The sequence below is a fragment of the Rhinoraja longicauda genome, chromosome 5 (genome assembly GCF_053455715.1).
Source record: "Rhinoraja longicauda isolate Sanriku21f chromosome 5, sRhiLon1.1, whole genome shotgun sequence".
Taxonomy (NCBI): Eukaryota; Metazoa; Chordata; class Chondrichthyes; order Rajiformes; family Arhynchobatidae; genus Rhinoraja; species Rhinoraja longicauda.
This window is the reverse complement of record NC_135957.1, coordinates 4,825,042-4,850,423: the sequence shown is the minus strand read 5'-3', so window position 1 is coordinate 4,850,423 and position 25,382 is coordinate 4,825,042. Positions and strand designations below refer to the sequence as shown.

At 46.4% G+C, this 25,382-nt stretch overlaps 1 protein-coding gene across 1 annotated transcript in view; it reads left to right on the top strand.

The window, feature by feature from the left end:
• Nucleotides 1-15,495, top strand: part of lrrc73 (leucine rich repeat containing 73) — a 32,093-nt gene extending 16,598 nt beyond the window's left edge. The window contains exons 4-6 of the mRNA XM_078398806.1: nt 3,347-3,447; nt 5,773-5,962; nt 12,745-15,495. Of these exons, the coding sequence (XP_078254932.1) occupies nt 3,347-3,447; nt 5,773-5,962; nt 12,745-12,815 (362 nt within the window). The 3' untranslated portion in view covers nt 12,816-15,495. The remainder of the gene's footprint in view (nt 1-3,346; nt 3,448-5,772; nt 5,963-12,744) is intronic.
• The last annotated feature ends 9,887 nt before the right edge of the window (nt 15,496-25,382 follow it).

Sequence of the window (25,382 nt, the reverse complement as noted above, 5' to 3'; positions counted from 1 at the left end):
TATGTATAAACACTGCTGTAATTTCTCCATGGAGAAACCAAAATGTATAAAAATTCCCTTTATTAAAATCTGACAATGTGCACTTTAACCACATGATTTTTTTTCTATTACAAATCTCAAATTGTGGAGTACAGAGGCAAATAAATAAATGATGGGTCTTTATCCCAAACATTATGGAGGGCTCTACGTTATCGATATGGACTTCAGCAACCCCTTAAATAAGGTTCCGCGTGGTAGGCTGCTCTGCAAGGTTAGATCACATGGGATCCAGGAGAGACAGCTGATGAAATACAGAATTGGCTTCATGCAAGGAAGCAGAGGGTGCTGATGGAAGGTTATTTTTCAGATTATGACTCGGGGTTTAGTGTTGTGCCTATTGTGGTTTATATCAGAAATTTGGATGAGAATGTACAAGGCATGAATAGTAAGTTTGCAGATGACATTAAAGTAGGTGGTATACATAGTGAAGAAGGTTATCGAAAATTACAGCAGGATCTTGGATCAGCTGGGCAAGTAGGCTGAGGAATGACTAATGGAGTTCATGCAGATAAGTGCAAGGTGTTTTTTGGGAAGTCAAGCCAATTCACAGTAATTGGTAGGGTCTAGGGGAATTTGTAGAGCAGAGGGATCTAGAAGTACAGATACATAGTTCCCCTGAAAGTGGCATCATTGGGTAGATGGGGTAGTAAAGAAGGTTGGTACATTGACCTTCTTCAGCCAGGGAATTGAGTTGAGTTTAAAGTTGGGATGTTATGTCAAGATGTTAGTGAGGCTGCACTTGGATTATTGTGTTCAGTTTTGGTCATCCTGCTGCAGGAAGGTTGGCTTCAAACTGGAAAGATTGCCGAGATTTATGAGGACTGCCATGGTTTGAGGGCCTGAGCTGTGGGGAAAGGTTGGGCAGAGTGGCCTTTATTCCTTGCAGCGCAGGATGCTGAGAAGTGATCTTAAAGTGGTGTACAAAATCAAGAGAGGAATTAGTCAGGCCAATGCACTGAGTCGATTACCCAGTTTAGGGGAATCAAAAGGCAGAAGACACAGGTTTAAGGCGCGAGGTGCAACATTTAATAGAAGCTTGAGGAGAACCTTTTTCACCCAGAGGGTGGTGGGTATATGGAATAAGCTACCAGAGGAAGTAGTTGAGCCAGGTACTATAACAGTGTTTAGAAGACACTTGGACAGGTACATGTGTAGGAAACGTTTTGAATGATATGGATAAATGGGACTAGCTTAGATTGGGCACCTTGAATAACGTGAAGGAGTTGGGCCAGGGAGCCTGTTTACATGGTGTATGATTCTCTGACTAATCACTGTTTGAAATGGTGCCCTCTTATGTCAAACAATGCCCCTTAGTTTAGATTAATTTAGAGATACAGCGTGGAAACAGGCCTTTTGACCTACCATTTCTGCGGCGACTGGCGATCACCTGTACACTAGTTCTATCCGACACACTAGGGAAAATTTATAGAAGCTAATTAACCTACAAACCTGCACATTTTTGGAATGTGGCAGGAAACCCACATTGCATTGTTTGCATTAACCCATCTCGTTCATTAATGTCCTTCAGAGATGAAAATCTGTCATTTCACACAGTGATTGCAGATCCTAAATGTGAGTCTTAATAGGCCTTTGAAGTTATCTCTCCATTCAAGTGCAATTAGAGATGGAGAATAAATGTTAGGCACTCGCCCGTGATGTCCGTATATCAGAAATAATAATAAAGCTGTCGCCTCAGATGATGAACGAGTCCATAGCATCTGTGGTGACAACTAATGTTCTTTATCTTCATATCATATCATATCATATATATACAGCCGGAAACAGGCCTTTTCGGCCCTCCAAGTCCGTGCCGCCCAGCGATCCCCATACATTAACACTATCCTACACCCACGAGGGACAATTTTTACATTTACCCAGCCAATTAACCTACATACCTGTACGTCTTTGGAGTGTGGGAGGAAACCGAAGATCTCGGAGAAAACCCACGCAGGTCACGGGGAGAACGTACAAACTCCTTACAGTGCAGCACCCGTAGTCAGGATCGAACCTGAGTCTCCGGCGCTGCATTCGCTGTAAAGCAGCAACTCTACCGCTGCCCTACCGTGCCGCTCTTATCACTTTAATCCAAGAAGGAAATAAATTCTAAACGATGGTTCTATTCCCCTAATTTGATGCTGCAATACAGGCTTCAACACAATATACTGTGAAAGAGTTGAATCTTAGGTAAATAACTTAATTATTGAAAGACCCCAGCTATTTTCTGGATAATGTCAAAGCAGATGCATAGTCACTAGATTCAACGTAGAAAATAGGTGCAAGATTTTTTTTTAGATTTAGAGATACAACGCAGAAACAGGCCCTTCGGCCCACCGGGTCTGCGCCGCCCAGCGATCCCCGCACATTAACACTACACCCACTAGGGACAATTTTATTTTACAAACCTGTACATCTTTGGAGTATCATATCATATCATATACATACAGCCGGAAACAGGCCTTTTCGGCCCTCCAAGTCCGTGCCGCCCAGTGATCCCCGCACATTAACACTATCCTACACCCACTAGGGACAATTTTTACATTTACCCAGCCAATTAACCTACATACCTGTACGTCTTTGGAGTGTGGGAGGAAACCGAAGATCTCGGAGAAAACCCACGGGGAGAACGTACAAACTTCATACAGTACAGCACCCGTAGTCAGGATCGAACCTGAGTCTCCGGTGCAGCATTTGCTGTAAGGCAGCAACTCTACCGCTGCGCCACCGTGCCGCCCAGCCATTCGAGCCAGCACCACCATTAAATATGATCATGGCTGATTATCTAAAATCAGTACCCCATTCCTGCTTTTTTCCCAAATCCCTTGATTCCGTTAGCCATAAGAGCTAAATCTAACTCTCTCTTAAAAATGTCCAGTGAATCGGCCTCCATTGCCTTCTGTGGCAGAGAATTCCACAGATTCACAACTCGCTGGGTGAAAACGTTTTTCCTCAGCTAAGTCCTAAATGGCCTACCCCTTATTCTTAAACTGTGACCCCTGGTTCTGGACAACGCTAATCCATTTTTGCCAGAGAACCACTCAAAACATTTGAAGCATTCTTGCCTTGATCTGGTCTACCTGTAACAATAGTACCATGTGATTTACTCTTAAAGATATTGGATTAACAAAGATGGGATAGCTATCCACAGCAATAAATGAACATACTGTTCCTTTGCATTTTAGTCAGTGAACATTTTGCCTGACCATATCTCCAGAAATGAGCAACTCTCTGAAGGATTAAGTTATTCCGTCATTTTATATTTCTGCACGTGATCCCGCGTTGTATCCAATATCGGCTTTGCTTTCTGCAGGTGACCACGTTGCTGGGATGTTAGCGGTTGCTGTGGCTTCGAGTCGGACTTTGGAGGTGATAGACCTGGAGGGGACGGGCCTAACAGATCAGTCTGCTCAGGTATACACAAGCTTGTTCTTATTCAGAAATTGACCAAAGGAGTAAGATTGTCTCGTGGTCACTGTTCATAGAGCATGGAAACGGGGCAAATGTCCTTTGTTTTCTGAGGAAGTTGAGCCATGGCTCTGCTTTCTTGGCCATGGCTGGACCAGGTTAAATTGTTGATGATATTTGTACCTAGGAACTTGAAGCTCTCAACCATCTCCACTTCCTTTGAGATATCTATTTGTGGCACTAAAAATCCCAGAGTACTTGTAGCACTGGCAAAATATTAATGAGAACCTGTAAACAGTACGATATTGAGGGTATCACTGACAAGGGTGCAGGGGTGTGTGCTCCACCCGGCTTCCTTAAGTTGATGACCAAGTCCTTTCTTTTGATCGTGTCGAAGCAGACTTATTATCTTGATACTATTGCTAGTGATACCCTCAATAGTGTCGTTATAGATTGTCATGAATGTTATGCCAGCATTTTTATGTTGCATGTTTTCCAGGATTTTTAGTGTCACTAATAGAGATCCCAGTAGAGGTTCCACATCTGAAATGGTTGCAAAGGGAAAGAACTGCCAAATGAACGATGATCTATGCACAGCTGACAGTACCTGAACTTGTAGGTCATAGAGAGATACAGGGTGGAAACGGGCCCATCGACCCAACTTGCCCACACTGGCCAACAATGTCCCGGCTACACTAGTCCCACCTGCCCACGTTTGGTCCATATCCCTCCAAACTTGTCCTATCCATGTATCTGTCTAACTGTTTCCTAAACGTTTGGATAGTCCCTGCCTCAACTACCTCCTCTGGCAGCTTGTTCCATACACCCACCCACCTTTGTGTGAAACGTTACCCCTCAGTTTCCATTAAATCTTTTCCCCTTCACCGTAAACCTATATCCTCTGGTCATAGGTGGAGGTGAACATATCCCATTTTCATATAATGTAGTCCAGAAGTTAAATCCCATGAATGCATGAGTCTGAAAATTGAAGGGAGGTTGAAGGAGCAGGCTTGCCAGCATCAGCATGTAACTTGATGAGGGACGAGAACAAGGGGTTTTCAGTTGTCATTGAATGCACCAACATATCTGTACTATTATCGGCATGAATTGTGAGGTTGACAATTAGGAATGGGCAATACATGTGCAAACAGCCTTTCACAACTGCTCTGATTCCTATTACATTGTCAATTTTCCTGCTGCTTTTGCCCATTTTGTTCTGTGACCTTTAATTTTGATGACAAGCTTATTACAAGCGGCATTTACTGCCCTTTCTCAGTTCATATATACCATGTCAACATTTCCCTGATCAACCCTGCTTGGTGCTTCATCAGAAAATTCTATCAGTCCAGTTGGGTAAGATTTGTTTAACTAAGCATTTTTTAAATTATTTTTTTTGTCACATGTTACATCTGTGTTTCAGACAATTCTTGATAAAGATGCAAAGACACCAAGGTGACACTGTCATGCAATGCAGCAAAATATCTTATGGGGTTTCACAAAAACAATATTAAACAAAATCTGACATCAAATCATAGGGGGAATGATAGTTTAGATTTTTAGATTTAGAGATACAGCGCGGAAACAGGCCCTTCGGCCCACCGAGTCCGCGCCGCCCAGCGATCACCTAACATTAACACTATCCTACACACACTAGGGACAATTTTTACATTTACCCAGTCAATTAACCTACATACCTGGACATCGTTGGAGTGTGAGAGGAAACCGAAGATCTCGGAGAAAACCCATGCAGGTCACGGGGAGAACGTACAAACTCCGTACAGACGGCGCCCATAGTCAGGATCGAACCTGAGTCTCCGGCGCTGCATTCGCTGTAAGGCCGCAACTCTACCGCTGCACCACCGTGACCGCCCATAGTGTCGGTGTTACATAGAATGTAACAATGTCTGTGTGGAACATGATGCCGTTAATCTCCTCTGCCTGCATGTGATCCATATTAATCCATTCCCTGCCCGTCTAAAAACCTCTTAAATACCACTATCATATGTGCCTCCACCATCAACCCTGGCACCATGTTCCAGGCATGCACCATTCTCTACGTGATCTCCTTTAAACATTTTCCCTCTGACGTGTGCCCTCTGGCGTCCAACATTCCATCCTGGGGAAAAAGGTTCTGACTGTGTTGAAAAGATTGGTAAAATAAGTAGATTTCCATTACTGCATCTGAGATCTTCTAACGGTGAAGATTTATAAAAAGTATCCATTGGTACTTCTGGATTTGGAGTATTGCACTCAGTAAAAGTATCAGGACAAGGCTAGGCTGGTGTGAAAACTTGAACAGTGTCATAACCCGGCTTTTGCTCTGCCTCTCAGATATTTCTGGATATGGTGCAGAATTATCCCACCTCCATGCGGAGCCTCGTCCTTGCAGAGAACAACATCAGCTTGGAACTGCAGCAGCAAATCTCAGATCTTCTGTCTGAAGGAGAAGAGGAGGAGGATAATGAGAATGAAGAGCAAGAAGATGCAGAAACCGAGAAGGATATCTGGGTTTCTCAAAACCGTGAGAAATTATTTAAATGGGTCACAGCCATAGAACAGGAACAGGCCCCTTGGCCCACAATATCCAAGATCAACTCACAATCCGTATCCCTCCATTCCCTGCTTATCCATGTGCCTGTCCGAAAGTCTATTAAATGCCACTATCATATCTGCCTCCACTATCGCCATCTCTGGCAGCGTGATCCATGCACACCATCCTCTGTGTTAACAAACAGGCCCTGTACATCTACTTTAACATTTTCCCATCTCACCTTAAAGCTCTTCCCTCTAGTTTCAGATATTTCTGTCCTCGGAAAAAGGTTCTGACTGTACCCTATCCGTGCCTCTCAATTTTATATTCCTTCATGTCTCCCCTCAACCACTGGCATTCCAGAGAAAACAATCCAAGTCTGTCCCTGTAGCTAATAACCCCTAATTCAGGCATCAGACTGGTAAACGTCCTTCCTGTAATGGGGTGACCAGAACTGCGTGCAATACTCCAGTCCTGTAAAGCTGCATCATGAGTTCCAAACTCTTATACTCAATGCCCCAACCAGTCAAGGCAAACATATCATCTCTCTACCACTCTATCTATTTGTGTTGCCATTTTCAGGAAGTCATGGACATGGACCCCAAGATCTCTCTGTACATCAATGCCACTAATTGTATATTTTCCCCTTGCATTCAACCTCACAAGGTGCAACACCTCACACGTGGTCAGATTAAACTCCGTCTGCCATTTCTCTGCCCGCTTCAGTAGCTGATCTGTATCCTGCTCTATTCCTTGACAGCCTTCCTCACAGCCCATGACTTCAGCAATCTTGGTTTCATCTGCAAACTTACTGCGCAATCCATCTAGGTTTACATTTGTCATTTTTATATATATCACAAACAATAGAGGTCCGAAGAAGGGTCTCGACCCGAAACGTCACCCATTCCTTCTCTCCAGAGATGCTGCCTGCCCCGCTGAGTTACTCCAGCTTTTTGTGTCTATCTGAGGTCCCAACATAGATCCCTGCAGAACTCCACTGGTCACAGACCTCCAGCCTGAATATTGTCCTTCCGCCACAACCCTCTGTCTTCTATTTGTAAGCCGTTTCTGAATCCATACAAACCAATTCACAGTCAGTCCTGTACGTCTTAATCTTCTGCATCATGGGTTATTTTATCAAATGCTTTACTAAAATCCATATGGACAACATCCACTGCCTTGCCCTCATCGATCACCTTCGTTGCCTCCTCAAACTTTTTTAATCACGTTAGTAAGACATGACCTGGTGTGTACAAAGCCATGCTGACTGTCCCAAATTCGCATATTCTCTTGCAAATGGGAGTGAATCCCATCTCAAAGAATCCTCTCCGACAGCTTCCTTACCACTCATGCCAACCTATAATTTGTGGATTCACCAGCCTATAATTTGTGGATTCTCTCTACTTTCCTTCTTAAACTATGCAACAATGTTGGCTGCTCTCCAGTCCTCTGGTACCTCGCCCGTGGCTGGATAAGATGCAAAGATCTTTGTCAATGCTCCAGCAATCCCTCTCTTGCCGCTCAATATTCCAGAATAGATTCCATCAAACACTAGGGATTTATCCATCTTAATGCACTTCAAGTGCCAACACCACACCACCTTGATTCCAAACTGCCATTGCATATTACTGTTCTCCACATCATCTCACTGTCCTCCATGTCCTTCTCGTGGGTGAATACAGATGCAAAATACTTGTTTAGTCTCTTGCTTACATCCTCTGACTAAGCACAAATTCCTTCCTTTATTCTTGAATGGTCCTAACTTCTTGGTTACTCTCTTGTTTTTAATGCATATATTTTCTTTAATACGACTCTACAAAGCCATTTCATGTTCCCTTTTGCCCCTTCTATTCACCGGCTTGAGTTCAATCCTAATAGCTTTATTTTCTCAAAGTCCCTGTCTGTTATCCTCGTCTTAAAACTTGCATAGACATTTTTCTTTTTGAGCAATTTGACAAACTCTTTAGTCACCCATGGTTCCCTTTCCTTGCCATCCTTATCCTTCCTCCTTACTGGAACATGCCAGACCTGAACTTTGATTAAAGATAGACACAAAATGTTGGAGTAACTCAGCGGGTCAGGCAGCATCTCTGGAGGGAAGGAATGGGTGACGTTTCGGATTGACACCTTTCTTCAGACAGTTCCTTCCCATACATTTTGTCTGAACTTTGATCAACAGGCCTTTAAATGATTCCCACATATCAGATGCCCACTTACCCTAGCTCCTGCCTAATAACATTATAAAATGCTTTACTCCAGCTTCAGAATTGAGGGACAAAGGTTTAGGGGTAACATGAGGGGGAACTTCTTTACTCAGAGGGTTGTGGCTGTATGGAATGGGCTTCCGGAGGAAGTGGTGGAGGCTGGCTCGATTTTATTATTTAAGAGTAAATTGGATAGGTATATGGATAGGAGGGGATTGGAGGGTTATGGTCTGAGTGCAGGTAGATGAGACTAGGTCAGGGAGAATGGTCGGCGTGGACTGGTAGGGCCGGACAGGCCTGTTTCCATGCTGTAGTTGTTATATGTTATATGTAATACCTTTCTCAAGGTCTGGACATCCCTATTCACAACAATCTTAAAATCTATGGAGTTCCCCAAAGTACTCTTCCACTGAAACCCCAGTTTCCTGGCCAGACTTGTTTCCCAACCCAAGGTCCATTGTGGTCCCCCCTTCTGTTTTAGGAAACCCCAACACCTAACAAATGCTGCCCCATCTAAGTCTTTTGCACTCAGTAGAGAGGTCCTAGTCAATATTAGTGAAGTTAAAATCACCCACTGCCAACCCTGATGCTCTTGCATATTTCAGTCATTTGTCTACATATCTGTTCTTTGATCTCCTGTGGCTATTGGGATGCCTATATTACAATCCCGTTAGAGTGATTGCACTTTTCTTGTTTTTGAGTTACACCCATATTGCCTCCACAGATGAATCGTCCGGTCTGTCCTCTGAGTGCCACCATGACACTTCCTCCGATTAATAGATGGAAAGGGTACAGAGAAGATTTACGAGGATGTTGCCAGGACTAGAGCGTCGGAGCTGTAGGGGGAGGTTGAGTTGGCTGGGACTCTCTTCCTTGGAGCACAGGAAAATGAGGGGTAATCTTATAGAGGGGTGTATAAAATCATGAGAGGAATAGATCGGGTAGATGCACAGAGTCTCTTGCCCAGAGTAGGGGAATCAAGGACCAGAGGACATAGGTTTAAGGTGAAGGGAAAAAGTTTTAATAGTAATCTGAGGGGTAACTTTTTCACACAAAGGGTGGTGGGTGCATGGAACAAGCTGCCAGAAGAGGTAGTTGAGGCAGGGATTATCCCAATTTTTAAGAAATAGTTAGACAGGTACATGTGCTTTCAAACTTCTTTGATTCCTTTTTCCAGTCTGTTTTGTCTGATTTTGAGATTTGCTGAATAAATCTCTGCCTTCAGCATCCAACTTTGCCTCCCTCTGTTCTGCTACCAAATTTCCATCTCCTGCCAACTCATTTAAACCCTCCCCCAATACAACTCCTCCTGGATGACTATTGGTACTGGGCCTTGTTTAGATCTGCCCTGCCTGGTCTATGCAGCTTCCCTGATTCGGTCTCAATGCACCAGGAATATGAAACCTTCCTCTTGCACCATCTGTTTGTTATTTTGCTGCCATGTGGCATTAATGGTAATCTGGAAATTACTACTGTTTATGTTCTGCTTGCTAATTTCAATCCTAGTTCCCTGTGTACTCCTTGTAAAAACCAGTAGTTTTAAAGGATTTCAGATTGGGTGACAAACAGAAAACGGAGATTAGAGAAAATGGGTCTTTTCCTGGTTGGCAAGATGCAACAAGATCAGTGTTAGGTCCTCAACTTTTGGCAATTTGTTTCAATGCTTGGAATGAAAGGACCAAAAGTGATTGCTAAGCTGATGATATAAAGATAGAAACATAGAAAATAGGTGCAGAAGCCATTCAATATGATCATGGCTGATTATCCAAAATCAGTACCCCGTTCTGATATAAAAATGATTGTGAAGACGACTGAGGAAGACTGCAGAGGGATATAAACCGGTAAGGGAGTGGGCAAAGATATGCCACATGCAGCATAATATACTTTTTGTGCTGACAAAAGCTCGGGATATGCACGTCCCTTGTTAGAGTGAAGGGCAAGGCAGGCAAACGTGAGGATGCTTGGCTGACGAGGGAAATTGAGACATCGGTCAAGAATAAGGATGCATGTGACAGGGAAAGGCAGCTGGGATCAAGTTCATCCCTGGTGGAGTTTCGGGAACTGGGCAGTAAACTAAAAAAGGAAATCAGAAGGGCAAAAAGGGGCTAGGCATAGCTCTGGCAGATAGCATTAAGAACAATCCCAAGAGAATTTATAAATATATAAGGGGGGAAAGGGTAACTAGAGAGAAGGGGACCCCTCAGGAATCAAAGCGGTCACATTTGTGTGGAGCCACAGGAGATGGGCAAGGTCCTCAATGAGTATTCTTGTCTGTATTTACCTAGGAGAAAGACAGGGGGACGGAGATACTTGGGGCAGTCAATGGAAGTGTCTCGAGAGTGGTCAGTGTTACGGTCGAAGAGGTGCTGAAGGTAGACAAATCTCCAGGGCCTGACCAGATATATCCGAGAAATTTGTGGGAAACTAGAAAGGAAATTGCAGGAGCTCTGGTTGAAATTTACGGGTCGTCTTTAAATACAGGAGAGGTGACGGAAGACTGGAGGGTGGCAAATGTGGTGAAGGACTGCAGGGAAAATACTGGGAACTATGGCCAGTGAGCTCAACATCTGTAGTTGGTAAGTTACTAGAGAGCATTCTGAGGGATAGGATATTGAGGGATTTAGACGGACAAGGGCTGATTTGGGATAGTCAACATGGTTTTGTACGTGGGAGGTCGTGTCTCACAAATCTGATTGAGTTTTTTGAAGACGTGACCAAAAAGGTCGATGAGGGCAAAGTTGTAGATGTATATATAGACTTTGCCAAAGCACTTGACAAGGTTTCGCATGGTAAGCTGCTCTGGAAGGTTAGATTGCAAGTGATCCAAGTAGAGATAGAAACATAGAAAATAGGTGCATGATTAGGCCATTCGGCCCTTCGAGCCTGCACCGCCATTCAATATGATCATGGCTGATCATCCAACTCAGTATCCCATACCTGCTTTCTCTACATACCCCCTGATTCCTTTAGCCACAAGGGCCACATCTAACTCCCTCTTAAATATAGCAAATGAACTGATGTCAACTACCTTCTGTGGCAGAGAATTCCACAGATTCACCACTCTCTGTGTAAAAAAAAATGTTCTCATCTCGGTCCTAAAAGACTTCCCCCTTATCCTTAAACTGTGACCTTAAGATAGCTGAACTGTTATCCTTAAGATAGCGGAATGGATAGTAAATTGGCTTCATGGAAGGAAGCAGAGGGTGATGGTGGAAGGTTGCTTCTCGGACTGGAGGACAGTGACTAGTGGTGTGCCTCAGGGTTCAATGCTGGGCCCGTTACTGTTTGTCATCCATATCAATGATTTGGATGAGAACATACACAGCAAGATTAGCAAGTTTGCGGATGATACAAAAGTGGGGTTTTGCAGATAATGAAGATGGTGTGAAAAATTGCAGCAGGATCTTGATCGATTGGCCAGGTGGGAATTGTTAATGGCACTCTATGACTAATATGTCAAAATATAAAATATTCCATAAACAAATTAAATCATAATATCTAAATATTGTGAAGGAATGAGAGTTCTGCAGTGTAGAAGAATCTGGATACACTAATGCTTGACTTGCTGAATGTTGGTAAACCAGTAAAAGGAGTAATTGAGAAATCTAGTAGAAAGTTAATGATTTATTGCCAAGGAAATTGAAAATAATGCTTGAGAAGTAATGCTTTAGTTGTCAAGAGCATTGGTGGGATCAGATCTGGAGTACTGTGAATAGTATTGTTTTATTAGTTTTAGGAAGAATGCAAATGAATTGGAAGCTGTTCAGAAAAGACTTGCCAGACCAATACCTGGAATGGGTTGTCTTACGAGGAAAGATTAGACAAGCTTGGCTTTCATCCTCAGGAATTTAGTAGAACGAGAGGTGACGATTGAAACACAAAACATTCTGAGGAGTGAAAATTCCTGGGAAATGAGATGAAATATTGGTGCTGGCTTGTGTCGGAAGGAACTGCAGATGCTGGTTTAAACTGAAAATAGACACAAAAAGCTGGAGGATTTTAGCAGGACAGGCAGCATCTCTGGAGGGAAGGAATGGATGGCATTTCGGATCGAGACCTTTCTTCAGACGGGTCTTATTGGCTTGGTATTGTCACATGTACTGAGATACCGTGAAAAGTCTTATTTGTGCACCATCTAGTCAAACCAAACTAAACATATTTTAAAGACAGAAGTGGGTAGATATTGATATCCAGAGGGAGAAAGATTATCACCAGTGGATGGGAATATGGATTTGAAGTTAAAGAGAATTAGCTGTGACATTATTGTGTGGCATAGCTGGTTCAAGTTGCCTGATAGTAATTTATATGTTTGCATGTAGGATCTCATCCTTTTATAAATTGTATGAATCTGGTCACATGGAATATAACCCAAAAACAATACCAAATTTTCATCCGACCCAAATACTTGACTTTTGATTCCTTCCTCTGGCTTCTGTAGCTCTGACCCCATTCTGTCATCTGGGGTGAATCATAAATGGTTCTGAATCAGTACCGCTTGCATTTCCAAAAAGCAAGGAATGTTATTTTGATGAAGCTGCAGGTTCTGACTGCTCTTCTCTATTTCATCAGATCAAGCATCACCGACTATCCTCATGTCAACGGGCCTGGAAGATTCTCTATTGGCAGAAACAGAAATGTAACAGCCTGCAGGTGGCAGCTCGTGCCCCTGCAGACCTCAACAACACGGCATTGCCACTAGCGTCTGCTAGTCTCGTGATGCTGCCATTCTGTCACTGGACAGAAGTTGCACCCTGATCTGTTTTGTTACTTGGATCACAGAGCTGTAGCCCTTAACTGAAAATGATAAGCGCTGGAAGAGCAACTCTAATCACTTCACATCACCTGCCTTTATATATTTATTTATTCTTAATAATTTATTTTAAATCAATTAGTCTGATTAACCAGTCACTGCACTGCAAAAGTAATGAATTATGTGAAACGGTGAAATGTTTTGATGTGATCATGCACTGTGTAATTGCAATAGTTGTTATCCATTATTGAACCTGCTTACATAGACCCTGTAGTCAGCCATGCTGCTTCTACTACGGCTGCTCTGATGTTCCTGTCTGAAACAAGGAGGTCACGGAGATTCACTGGAAACCTCTCTCCATGACCTCTTCCAAGTGAAATTATTAACTAATCATGGAACCACCAATTCTCTTTGCTGACTTAAAATGAGCCAGATGTGATAATTAAACTGTGGAATAGTAATTCTCTCCCACGTAACTTATGCTGCCACCTCGAATATACCTGCCACCTGGACTGAGGAAAATAAACTGGAATCTCAGAATCAACTGGACAACATGCAAGCCCCAGCTATGCGGACCCCACCTGACCCTGTCTCTGAAGCCTGGAGTCTGCTTCATGAATGGTTACAAGTGCAAGGCAGATGCTGTGGTGACTGATTCATCTCTTCACAAAGTATTTTCACCATCTTCAGGAAAGAATTCTAAAATGGAGTGAAATACTCTCCACCTGCCTGGATGAGTGCAGTTCCAGAAACTGAGGTTCCCACACAGTCCAGGGCAGAGCAGATTTCATGATTTGCACTCTTATCAACCACCCAAAGCACTCACTCCCACCATCACTGGTGATCTGTGACTCAGTCCAATTGTCACAACTTACCAAAGTTCTCCAACAGCCTAGACTATCAAGAGGGACATGGACAAGAACCATCATCTGCCGTTTCTCCTCTGCTTGCAATATGTCACCAGTCCTTCATTATTGCCCTACCACACACCATCATCACTATCATCATGTGGACTGTGACTCATGAGGGTCGGGAATGGCCAGTTATCGTCTGAGAAACACCCAGCTACTGAGAATGAATTGCAAACTGTTTTAAGACCAGTATATTGAGAAATGAAGATAGTTTCAAGTAGATTGAATCAACATCGCTGCTTGTGGTCCAGCCTCACTGGAATGAGTCAGAGAAAGGAGTTTTGACGATCATGGGAAGGAGAAACACGAGAACTGACTGTTAATGAAATGGAATTATAATAGAAATATTGAAGAATTTATTTTTTGATAAATTTTACTTTTTTTTTAAGCAATTGAGTTGCATCCAGAAATGCTGAGATATCTGGCTATTGAAAACACGAGTGCACCTTCTGAGGGTTATTGCACATGTTTGACTATCCAGCTCCGCCACAAGGAGTGGGAGCGGTATCGGTACTGACCAAGATGTAATGGCTGTTTGTAATGTCATGTGGCCAATCTTGTCGGCAGAATCGGGCATTCTTTAGGGTTTACCAGCAGGGTACAGTAGTAATCCATTCATCCAGCATCAGTTAACTAATGTTCTTTACAGCTGAAACTTATTCCCTTCAAAACAGGGTCGCATTGAGATTACCCCCGTCATCTAGCAACATCACCATTTGATATGGTTCGTTGGCTGACCAAGGCAGAACCATCCCAGGTTTTCAGTATCTGTACTCAGAAGGCCAGTGCAGGCACATCAGAAGTGTTGTTGGTTACCCAGCATGCCCTTGGGGGCTAGCAGCATTCACTCTCAGAAGGTGGCTGCCGGCACATCTGAAGGCTTGTTGGTCCTTGGTACCCATTTCCAAGGAGGCAATTAGGCGAAGCTGGCCCTTAATTATTCCATTTGTCTCTGCCTCAGGCACACTGGTCACTATCGCCCCTGGGGTGGGTTCTCAACCAGCCATGTTAGCCAGTCACATGGGCGAGAGACCAAGATAACTTGCCAAGAGGTACGGCTCACTGGTTTAGAAATCTAGATGTGCCAGTTACTGTAATCAACTTCAGTCCAAGAGAGGCAAGCCTTCTACCTTTAAGAATCATAGTTACTCTTGCCAAGATGAGGCAAGCTCTATACCACCAGAATACTGTTCTGAAGCTGCTACAGGTTCTATTCAGTGTAACCTGTAGAGCACCCACCCGAGTTCAGTTGTCAGCTGAAATGTTACAGATACCTGGCTTGCATTTGCACTATCCCATAATTGACAATGTGCAGCCTTGACAATATGTGGCCTCTCACAGACATAAGCACAGACTTATACAGAGTGAAAGCTACCAGGTGAGGTTTGGTGAGCAGTGGGAGGTACTATAGATTTAAGGAAAGCAACAAGCAGCAGAAACCAAATTAATCAACCCAACTTAGGACTGTAGAGATAGCTGTAAAAACCTGCTAATATCTGCACACTGAAATATCTTTCCAGAATTTTGATTGAAAACTCTCTATCCATAACTCCTTCCTGACCAGCTGAGTGTTTTTTGTATTTTCAGTTTTTGTTATCATTTCACAATGCTTGCTTGCTAACTCAAAATTAAACACTCTCCACTGCAAAATGAAAAGAATGAGTTGTTGCTATTATTTAATAATGCAATAAGATACAGGACAGGGGTTTGGTAAAGGTAAAGAAGAATGAGTAATCTCTGATCCAAATCTGCAAGAGGTCAGAAACTTTGGAGAGAAGTTGGAGGAGTCAGCAGAAGGTGTGAAACGGCAGAGCTTAAGAGGTAATCGGTACTTGTCTTTGTCCTGGGTTTAAAAAGTGCAGGAGTTTAAACTGAGCTGTTAGAGGAGTCAGCAGAAAGTGAGGCATGTCTAATTTAAGGTAATAAAGGCAATTTAAAGGTAACCATTGGACTGGTTGCGACATAAAACTGGTAGATTACTGAGAAGCAAATAAGGAGGGGCTGTGTTTGAGGTGAAGTGTGGGGAGGTGAATTGTGAGGCGGTGGCTCAGTCTGGCGAGGAGGCTGAGGTTAAGCTATCAGCAGCAGAGAGGGGAATAAGTCAATCAGCTCTGTGTGTCTCATTAATTAATGATTTGGCTACAGTGGGAATGGCAGGCAAGTTGTTGCAGTGTGTCTCTTGTAGGATAACGGACACTGCTGATGCCTCTGACCACAACACCTGTGGAAATTGTGTCCAGGTGCAGCTCCTGAAGGACTGTGTTGGGGAACTGGAGCAGGAGCTGGATGACCTCAGGAACATCCGGGAAAACGAGAGCTTCCTGGATAGGACCTACAGTGCATTCAGAAAGTATTCAGACCCCTTCACTTTTTCCACATTTTGTTACGTTACAGCCTTATTTTAAAATGGATTAAATTCATTTTTTTAATCATCAATCTACACACAATACCCCGAAAACAGGTGTTTAGAAATTTTTGCAAAGCAATTAAAAAGAAATAACTGAAATATCACATTTACATTGATTACAGCCTCAAGTCTTCTTGGGTATGATGCTGCAAGCTTGACACACCTGTATTTGGGTAATTTCTCCCATTCTTCTCTGCAGATTTTAGATTTTTTTTAGATTTAGAGATACAGCGCGGAAACAGGCCCTTCGGCCCACCAAGTCCGCGCCGCCCAGCGATCCCCACACATTAACACTATCCTACACACACTAGGGACAATTTTTACATTTACCCAGTCAATTAACCTACATACCTGTACGTCTTTGGAGTGTGGGAAGAAACCGGAGAAAACCCACAGAGTTCACGGGGAGAACGTACAAACTCCGTACAGACGGCGCCCGTAGTCAGGATCGAACCTGAATCTCCGGCGCTGCATTCGCTGTAAGGCCGCAACTCTACCGCTGCGCCACCGTGCCGCCACTAAAGGTGATCCTCTCAAGCTCTGTCAGGTTGGATGGGGAGCGTCGATGCACAGCTATTTTCAGGTCCCCCCAGAGATGTTCGATTGGGTTCCAGTCCGGGCTCTGGCTGGGCCACTCAAGGACATTCACAGACTTGTCACGAAGCCACTCCTGCGTTATCTTGGCTGTGTGCTTGGGGTCCTCCTGTTGGAAGGTGAACCTCCGACCCAGTCTGAGGTCCACAACGCTCTGGAGTAGGATTTCATCAAGGATCTCTCTGTACTTTGCTCTGTTCATCTTTCCCTGACTAGTCTCCCAGTTCCTGCCGCTGAAAAACATGATGCAGCCACCACCATGCTTCACCGTAGGTATGGTATTGGCCGGGTGATGAGCGGTGCCGCTTGGCATTCAGGCCAAAGAGTTCAATCTTGGTTTCATCAGACCAGAGAATCTTGTTTCTCATGATCTGAGAGTCCTTTAGGCAAACTCCTCATGTGCCTTTTACTGAGGAGTGGCTTCCGTCTGGCCACTCTACCATAAAGGCCTGATTGGTGGAGTGCTGCAGATATAGTTGTCCTTCTGGAAGGTTCTCCCATCTTCACAGAGGAACTCTGGATCTCTGTCAGAGTGACCATCGGGTTCTTGGTCACCTCCCTGACCAAGGCCCTTCTCCCCGGTTGCTCAGTTTGGACGGGCGGCCAGCTCTATGAAGAGTCCTGGTGGTTCCAAAGTTCTTCCATTTAAGAATATCGGAGGCCACTGTGTTCTTCGGGACCTGCAATGCTGCAAAAATTGCTTTATACCCTTCCCCAGATCTGTGTCTCAACACAATCCTGTTTCGGAGGTCTACGGACAATTCCTTCGTCTTCATGACTTGGTTTTTGTTCTGACATGCCCTGTCAACTGTGGGACCTTATATAGATAGGTGTGTGCCTTTCCAAATCATGTCCAATCAATTTAATTTACTGGTGGACTCCAATCAAGTTGTAGAAATATCTCGAGGATAATCAATGACAACAGGATGAACATAAGCTTAATTTTGAGTGTCATGGCAAAGAGTCTGAATACTTATGTAAATGTGATATTTCAGTTATTTCATTTTAATTACTTTGCAAAAAATTCTAGACACCTGTTTTCGCTTCTTCATTCTGGGGTATTGTGTGTAGATTGATGAGTTAAAAAAAGAATTTAATCCATTTTAAAACAAGGCTGTAACGTAATAAAATGTGGAAAAAGTGAAGGGGTCTGAATACTTTCTGAATGCACTGTATTGGGAGGTCATCACAGTGAGGATACAAGAAATGCAAAGGTGGATGACGACAAAGAAGGGAATTAAACGAGTACAGGAGACCCCAGTGGCTTTCCCCCTTCAAAGCAGGTACACCCTCTTGGGATGGACGAATCCTCAAGTAGCAGCCAGGGCTGTGGTTCCAACCCTGGCGCTGAGGCTCAACAGGGAAGAACGACATCAGGCAGAGCCATAGTGGTGAGCGACTCGATAGGGGTGGGACAGGAGATTCTGTGGCTGCAGTCGAGTCTCTAGGATGGTATGCTGCCTCCCTAGTACCAGGGTCCAGCATCTCTGAGCCACTGCATGACATCCTCACGAGGGAGGGCGAGAAGCCGGAGGTTGTTGAGTATGTTTGCACAAGCAATATAGGTAGGAAGAGGAAGGAGGCTCTGCAACATGAGTTTAGGGAATAAGGAAAAAGGCTGAAAAGCAGGACCTCCAGGATAGTTATCTCTGGTTTGCTTCCAGTACCTCGTGCGAGTGAGGGTAAAAACAAAGATTGGGGAGATGAATGTGTGGCTGAGGCGTTGGTGCAGGGATCAGGGATTTAGATTTCTGGACCATTGGGATCTCTTCTGGGGCAGGGATGACCTGTACAAAAGGGACGTGTGCACCATAACTGCAGGGGTACTAACATCCTGGCAGGCAGGTTGCTAATGCCCCACGTGTAGGTTTAAACTAGATTGGCAGGGGGGTGGGATCTCATAGGATAGAGGCAGGTGAGAGGTTAGAAGTTGGTATGGAGGATGGTGAGAGAAAGGTTGGAGAACAGAATAAAGAGGAGAAAGGCGGAGAGCAAGGAAGGACAGTTGGTTTAAACCACGCATTTTGATGCAAGGGGTCTGATGGGTAAGGCGGATGAGCTTAGGGCATGGGTAGGTACGAGCGAATGGGACGTTATAGCCAGTACTGAAAGCTGGTTAAGAGAGGGGCAGGACTGGCAGCTCAATGTTCTGGGGTACAGGAGCACAGGAGAGACTGGGGTGGTTGCATTATTGGTTAAGGAGGATGTCACGGTAGTGACATTACTCATGGTTTGTCTAGTGAGGTTATATGGGTGGAGCTGAGGAACAAGAAAGGCATGATCACCTTGTTAGAGGTGTACTGCAGACCCCCAAATGGTCAATGGGAATTAGAAGAACAAATATACCAAGAGATTGCAGACAGCTGCAAGCCAACTAAGGTTGCTCTTGGTGGGGATTTTAACTTTCCCAATAATGACTGGGAAACTCATAGTGTGAAAGGTTTAGATGGGTTGCAATTTCCCAGAAGTGTTCAGGAGAGTTTTCTCCTGCAATATGTAGAGCGTGTGAGAGGGCAACATTTGATCTTGTCTTGGGAAATTGGGAAGGGCAAATGAATAAAGTGTTCATGGAGGAGTCGTTAGGGACCAGTGACCACTATGATTAGGTTTACAATAGTTATGGATAGGAACAAAGTGGGCCCACATGTTAAAATGGTCAATTGGGGTAAGGCCAACTTTGAGAGAAGGTCTCACTCAAGTTGATTGGAAGATTGTTTGACGGGAAAGGAACATCAGGCAAGTGGGACGTTTTTAACAGTGTGCTGACAAAAGCTCAGGATATGCATGTCTCTGTTAGAGTGAAGGGAAAGGCAGGCAAACATAAGGAGGCTCGGTTGACGATGAAAATTGAGGCATTGGCCAAGAATAAAAAGGACACAAGGGACAGCTGGGGTCAAGAGTTTCAGGAACTAAGGAGCCAAGTAAAAAAGGAAATCAGAAGGGCAAAAAGGGGCTAGGAGATAGCTCTGGCAGATAGCATTAAGGACAATCCCAAAAGATTTTACAAATGTATAAGGGGAAAAAGGGTAACAAGAGAGAGTTAGAGAGGCTGGGTCTCTATTTCATGGAGCGCTGGAGGATGGGAGGAGATCATATAGTATTTGGAGTGTGGGAGGAAACCGAAGATCTCGGAGAAAACCCACGAAGGTCACGGGGAAAACGTACAAACTCCTTACAGACAGCACCTGTAGTCGGGATGGATCCCGGATATAAGACAGCAACTCTACCGCTGCGCCACCGTGCTGCCCTCCTGTTATTGCAGGGTAAAGGTGCTACATCTCCTGTTATTGCAGGGGAAAGCACCTGGGGAGAAGGTGGGTTGGGTGGGAAGGAATGAGTGAACCAAGGAGTTGTGGATGGAATGGTCTTTGCGGAAAGTGGAAAGGGGTGGGAATGGGAAGATGTAACTGTGGTGGGATCATGTTGAAGGTTGTTGAAATGTCAGAGAATGATGTGTAGGATGCAGAGGCTGGTGGGGTGAAAAGTGAGGATCAGGGGAACTGAGGGGAAGGTGATTGAGAACAGACCAGCAGGACCATTTAGGTGCTCCGGTTTCGTTCCACAGCCCAAAGACGTGTGGGTTTGTAGGTTAATTGGCCTCTATAAATTACCCCTAGTTTGCAGGGAGTGGATGCCAAAGTTGGATAATATAGAACTAGCGTGAAAGGGTGATCAATGGTTGGCGTAGATTCAGGAGGTCAAAAGGCCTGTTTCTATGCTGTATCTCTAAATTAAAAACTAAACTAAAGTAACCTAGTCAGCGAGGAGACTCGAATGAGGGCACAATCCACAACAGCAGGAGAGAATCCATGTTTACTGAAGGGGACATCTCAGATATTCTGAGTGGAAAGCCTTGTCATGGGGATAAAGACATTCATGAGCAGAGAAATTCACAGTAAGGGATTACTGTTTACAGTGTATTGTTTACAGTGAACTATGTTTACATATTCTGTTGTGCTGCTGCAGTAAGAATTTCATTGTTTTATCTAGGACATTTCTATACTAAAACTCATTTGTTTGTTTGTTTGTTCCTGAACTACAGCCAAAACGGTACACGATAGCGCGACAAATTTAGACCCACCTTACTCACCGTCGTCCCTTTGGTGTTAATGGAAGTTTCATTGAAATCGGTGTTATATTTGTTGTTTTTCACATTTTAAAGTTTAAATCTATCTCCTAGGGAAGGAGGGGGAGGGAGGGAGGGAGGGGGGAGAATAAGGGGGTTTGAGGGGATGGAGTAGGGGGAAGGGGAGGGGGGAAAGGCAGGAGGGAGGATAAGGGGGGTTGAGGGGATGGAGTGGGGGGAGGGGAAGGGGAGAGAAGGGGGGAGGGGGTTGGGGGGAGGGAGAGTAGGTCGGTTGTGGGAGAGAGGGGGGGTAGGAGGGAAGGGGGAGAGGGGAGGGAGGGGGAGGGGGCGAGGAGAAGGTGCTGCACCAATGGAAGAGAGGTTTGGGCCCAACCTTGGTCTAGTATGATAACAAAACATTTGACTCTTCTCTCTTAGGATAGCATCCTTGCAAGAAGCAGGCTGGGAGGAGGTGTAGTCAAGTTAACTGTGGGAATCAGTGGATTTCTAAATAGATCAGCACTGAGTCTGCCCCCTCTGGTGGAATCTGAGATATTGAGAAAAGGAAGAGAGGTGTCAGAGATGGTCCAAGTGAATTAAAGGACAGGGTGAAAGTTAGTGATATAGTAGATGAAATCAATGTTCTGCACGGGTGCCACCATCAGGCCGGGGAGAGGGTTAGTTGAGGGGAATTGATTGGGTCAGGCAGCATTTTGGGTTGGGACCCTACTTGTGTCCCAGGGAGGCAAAACTTTTTGCTCTTTCTAAAAAGGCAGCAAACATGCACTTCACTAAGGATCCCCTCTGGGCAGATACATGGCAGATGCAGTATAATGTAGATAAATGTTATCCACTTTGGCGGCAAAAGCAAGGAGGCAGATTATTATCTCAATGGTGTCAGGTTAGGTGTCAGGTTAGGTAAGGAAGTGCAGCGAGACCTGGGTGTCCTTGTACACCAGTCACTGAAAGTTGGCGTGCAGGTAGAGCAGGCAGTGAAGAAAACTAATGGCATGTTGGCCTTCATAATGAGAGGATTTCAGTATAGGAGTACAGAGGCTCTTCTGCAGTTGTATAGAGCCCTGGTAAGACCACATCTGGAGTATTGTGTACAGTTTTGGTCTCCTAATTTGAGGAAGGACATCCTTGTAATTGAGGCAGTGCAGCGTAGGTTCACGATATTGATCCCTGGGATGGCGGGACTGTCTTATGAGGAAAGATTGAAAAGACTGGGCTTGTATTCACTGGAGTTTAGGATGAGAGGGGATCTTATAGAGACGTATAAAATTATAAAAGGACTGGACAAGCTAGATGCAGGAAACATGTTCCCAATGTTGGGCGAGTCCAGAACCAGGGGCCACAGTCTTAGAATAAAGGGGAGGCCATTTAAAACTGAGGTGAGAAGGAACTTTTTCACCCAGAGAGTTGTGAATTTGTGGAATTCTCTGCCACAGAGGGCAGTGGAGGCCAAATCACTGGATGGATTTAAGAGAGAGTTAGATAGAGCTCTAGGGGCTAGTGCACAGGTGTCAAACACAAGGCCCGCGGGCCCAATGCGGCCCGCCACGTCATTTTATGTGGCCCGCGAGTTCTTAATTGTCATTGGTCGTATATCTTTTAAGTTACAGACATTTTTAACTTTCATTTCTCAACACATTTTTCCAAGTTGCTGCGCGTCTGACGGCACCACAGGCCTCTCCTCACTCGCACACACAAGATGGACGCCGTTAGTGGAGCCGCCCGCCCGCCCTCACCGCCTCCCCTCTCCTCACTCTCCCACACCCGGGGGACACTGCCTCCCGAGCAGGAGGGAGATGGTCAGACTGATGGTCCGCTCATTCGTCCCTTCAACCCACGCCACGCCACGCCACGCCACGGCGTCCTCGAGTCCGTCCCCCCCCCCCCCCCCTTCCACCGATGGCGGCGGCGTCGACGAGGGCCGCTGCCACCGACGGCCCATCGCGACTTCCCGCAGCGCCTCTATCCTCCCGACGCTCCCAGACCGGCCCCGCCCGGCCCCGCCCGCCCGCCTCGAGTAGTCCCACCTCCGCTGCCCGACTCCAGTAGTCCGGGGCTCCCTCCTCCTCCTCCTCCTCCTCCCTGCACGCTCGGTAAGTGCCTTTCGCCGCCAACGGCTCCACGGAGGGGAGGGGAGTGGACGTGGGGCCGAGTGGGGGGAGGGGAGGGTGGGAGGGGGGAGGGGAGGGTGGGAGGGGGGAGGAGAGAGTGGGGGGAGAGTGGGACTGGGGAGGGGGACAGCGGGGGTGGTTGGGGAAGAGACAGCGGGGGTGGGGGAAGGGGAACAGTGGGGGTGGGGGGAAGGGGAACGGTGCGGGTCAGGGGGGAGGGGGGGTGGGAGGAGCAGGGAGGGGGGGTGGGAGGAGCAGGGAGGGGGGGTGGGAGGAGCAGGGAGGGGGGGTGGGAGGAGCAGGGAGGGGGGGTGGGAGGATCAGGGAGGGGGTGTGGGAGGAGCAGGGAGGGGGGGTGGGAGGAGCAGGGAGGGGGGGTGGGAGGAGCAGGGAGGGGGGGTGGGAGGAGCAGGGAGGGGGGGTGGGAGGAGCAGGGAGGGGGGGTGGGAGGAGCAGGGAGGGGGGGTGGGAGGAGCAGGGAGGGGGGGTGGGAGGAGCAGGGAGGGGGGTGGGAGGAGCAGGGAGGGGGGGTGGGAGGAGCAGGGAGGAGGGGTGGGAGGAGCAGAGAGTGGGGGTGGGAGGGAGAGTGGGACTGGGGAGGGGTGTGGTGGGGGGAAGAGAGTGGGGGTGGGAGGAGCAGTGAGTGGGGTGGGGGGAAGGGGACAGTGGGGGTCAGGGAAGAGTGGGGGGGAAGGGGACAGTGAGAGTGAAAGGGGAGGAGGGGGTGGGGAGGAGGGAGAGGAGAGGGTGTGTGGGGGGTGGTGATGGGGAAGAGAGAGTGGGGGTGGGAGGGAAGGGGGGCTGTGAGGGTCAGGGAAAAGGGGAGAGTGGGGGGAGGGAGGGAAGGGGGCTGTGAGGGTCAGGGAAAAGGGGAGAGTGGGGGGAGGGAGGGGAAGGTGGGTAATGGGGAATGGGACAGTGAGAGTGAAAGGAGAGGAAGGGTGGGGGGAGGAGAGGGAGGGTGGGGAGAGGAGAGGGAGTGTGGGGTGAAGGAGGGTGGTGGGGGGGGAAGAGAGTGGGGGGTAGGGGGGAAGGGGGACGGTGAGAATGCAGGTGGGGCGAGTGGGTGGAGGGGAGGGTGGGGTGGGAGGGGGTGAGGAGAGAGTGGGGGAGGCGGGGGTGGGTGAGGAGGGGTGGAGGAGAGAGTGGGGCTGGGGAGGAGAGAGTGGGGCTGGGGAGGAGAGAGTGGGGCTGGGGAGGAGAGGGTGGTGGAATGGGGGGTGGAGGAGAGTGGGGGTGCGAGGGAGAGTGCTACTGGGGAGGAGGGTGGGGTGGGGAGGAGGGAAGAGTGCAGGTGGGGAGGAGGGGTGGGGGGAAGGGGACAGCAGGGGTGGGGGGAGGAGGGGGTGTTGGTGGGGGATGAGAAAGTGGGGGTGGGGGAGAAGGGGGACAGTGGGGGTCAGGGAAGATGGGAGAGTGGGGGGTAGGGAGAAGAGAGATAAGGGGGATTGAGTAGTGGGTTGAGGCTGCTACACCAATACAGGAGAGGCTCGGTCACACCCTCTCCCCTTCCCTGTATCGCCTTTAATTGCGCTCCCCCTCCCCTGTGAAGGACCACAGTGAAGGAGAAAGAAGATGGCTGCTGGCAGGACGGTGTCAGAGGCTCCCTCTCCCCTTTCCCTTCCTCACCCACCCGTCCCCTCTCCACCTCCCCTCCTCTCTCCCCCTCCCCCATTGAGATTCTTTTTTTTTTTTAAGAGACAATTTATTTTAAAGAAAAAACGCGATTGCCCCAGGTCGCAATGGGAACCCTACGAGGAATTGTCAACGTGCTTACATATATTTTTACATTTATGTTAATGCATGTACAATATTTGTTCATTTCAATAAATAATAATCAAATGCAGACAGTTATTTAACAATATGTTAAAGATTAGTTACATTTATACAGTTACAACCGGCCCTTTGAGGGCAACCATAATGCTGATGTGGCCCGAGGTGAAAATGAGTTTGACACCCCTGAGCTAGTGGAATCAAGGGATATAGTGAGAAGGCAGGCACGGGTTATTGATTGTGAATGATCAGCCATGACCACAATGAATGGTGGTGCTGGCTTGAAGGGCCGAATGGCCTCCTCCTGCATCTATGTTTCTATGTCCTTAGGTAGACCTACATCTAAACCATCCTTTATCCCTAACAGGCTATCTAGAAGATTCTTGCAGCAATCGCAATAAAATGTTCTTCCAGGCACCTGATCACATCCTCTTCCTGGATACACTCCTTGAGTTGACGATTTCAACCAGTGTTTAAAGATAGCCGCTGTTTAAAGATGGTGATTTTGTCGTTCACGCCCATCTTGGGAGAGATTGACATTTTTTTCACCTTCCATCACAGTGAGGAATGCAGAGGAATC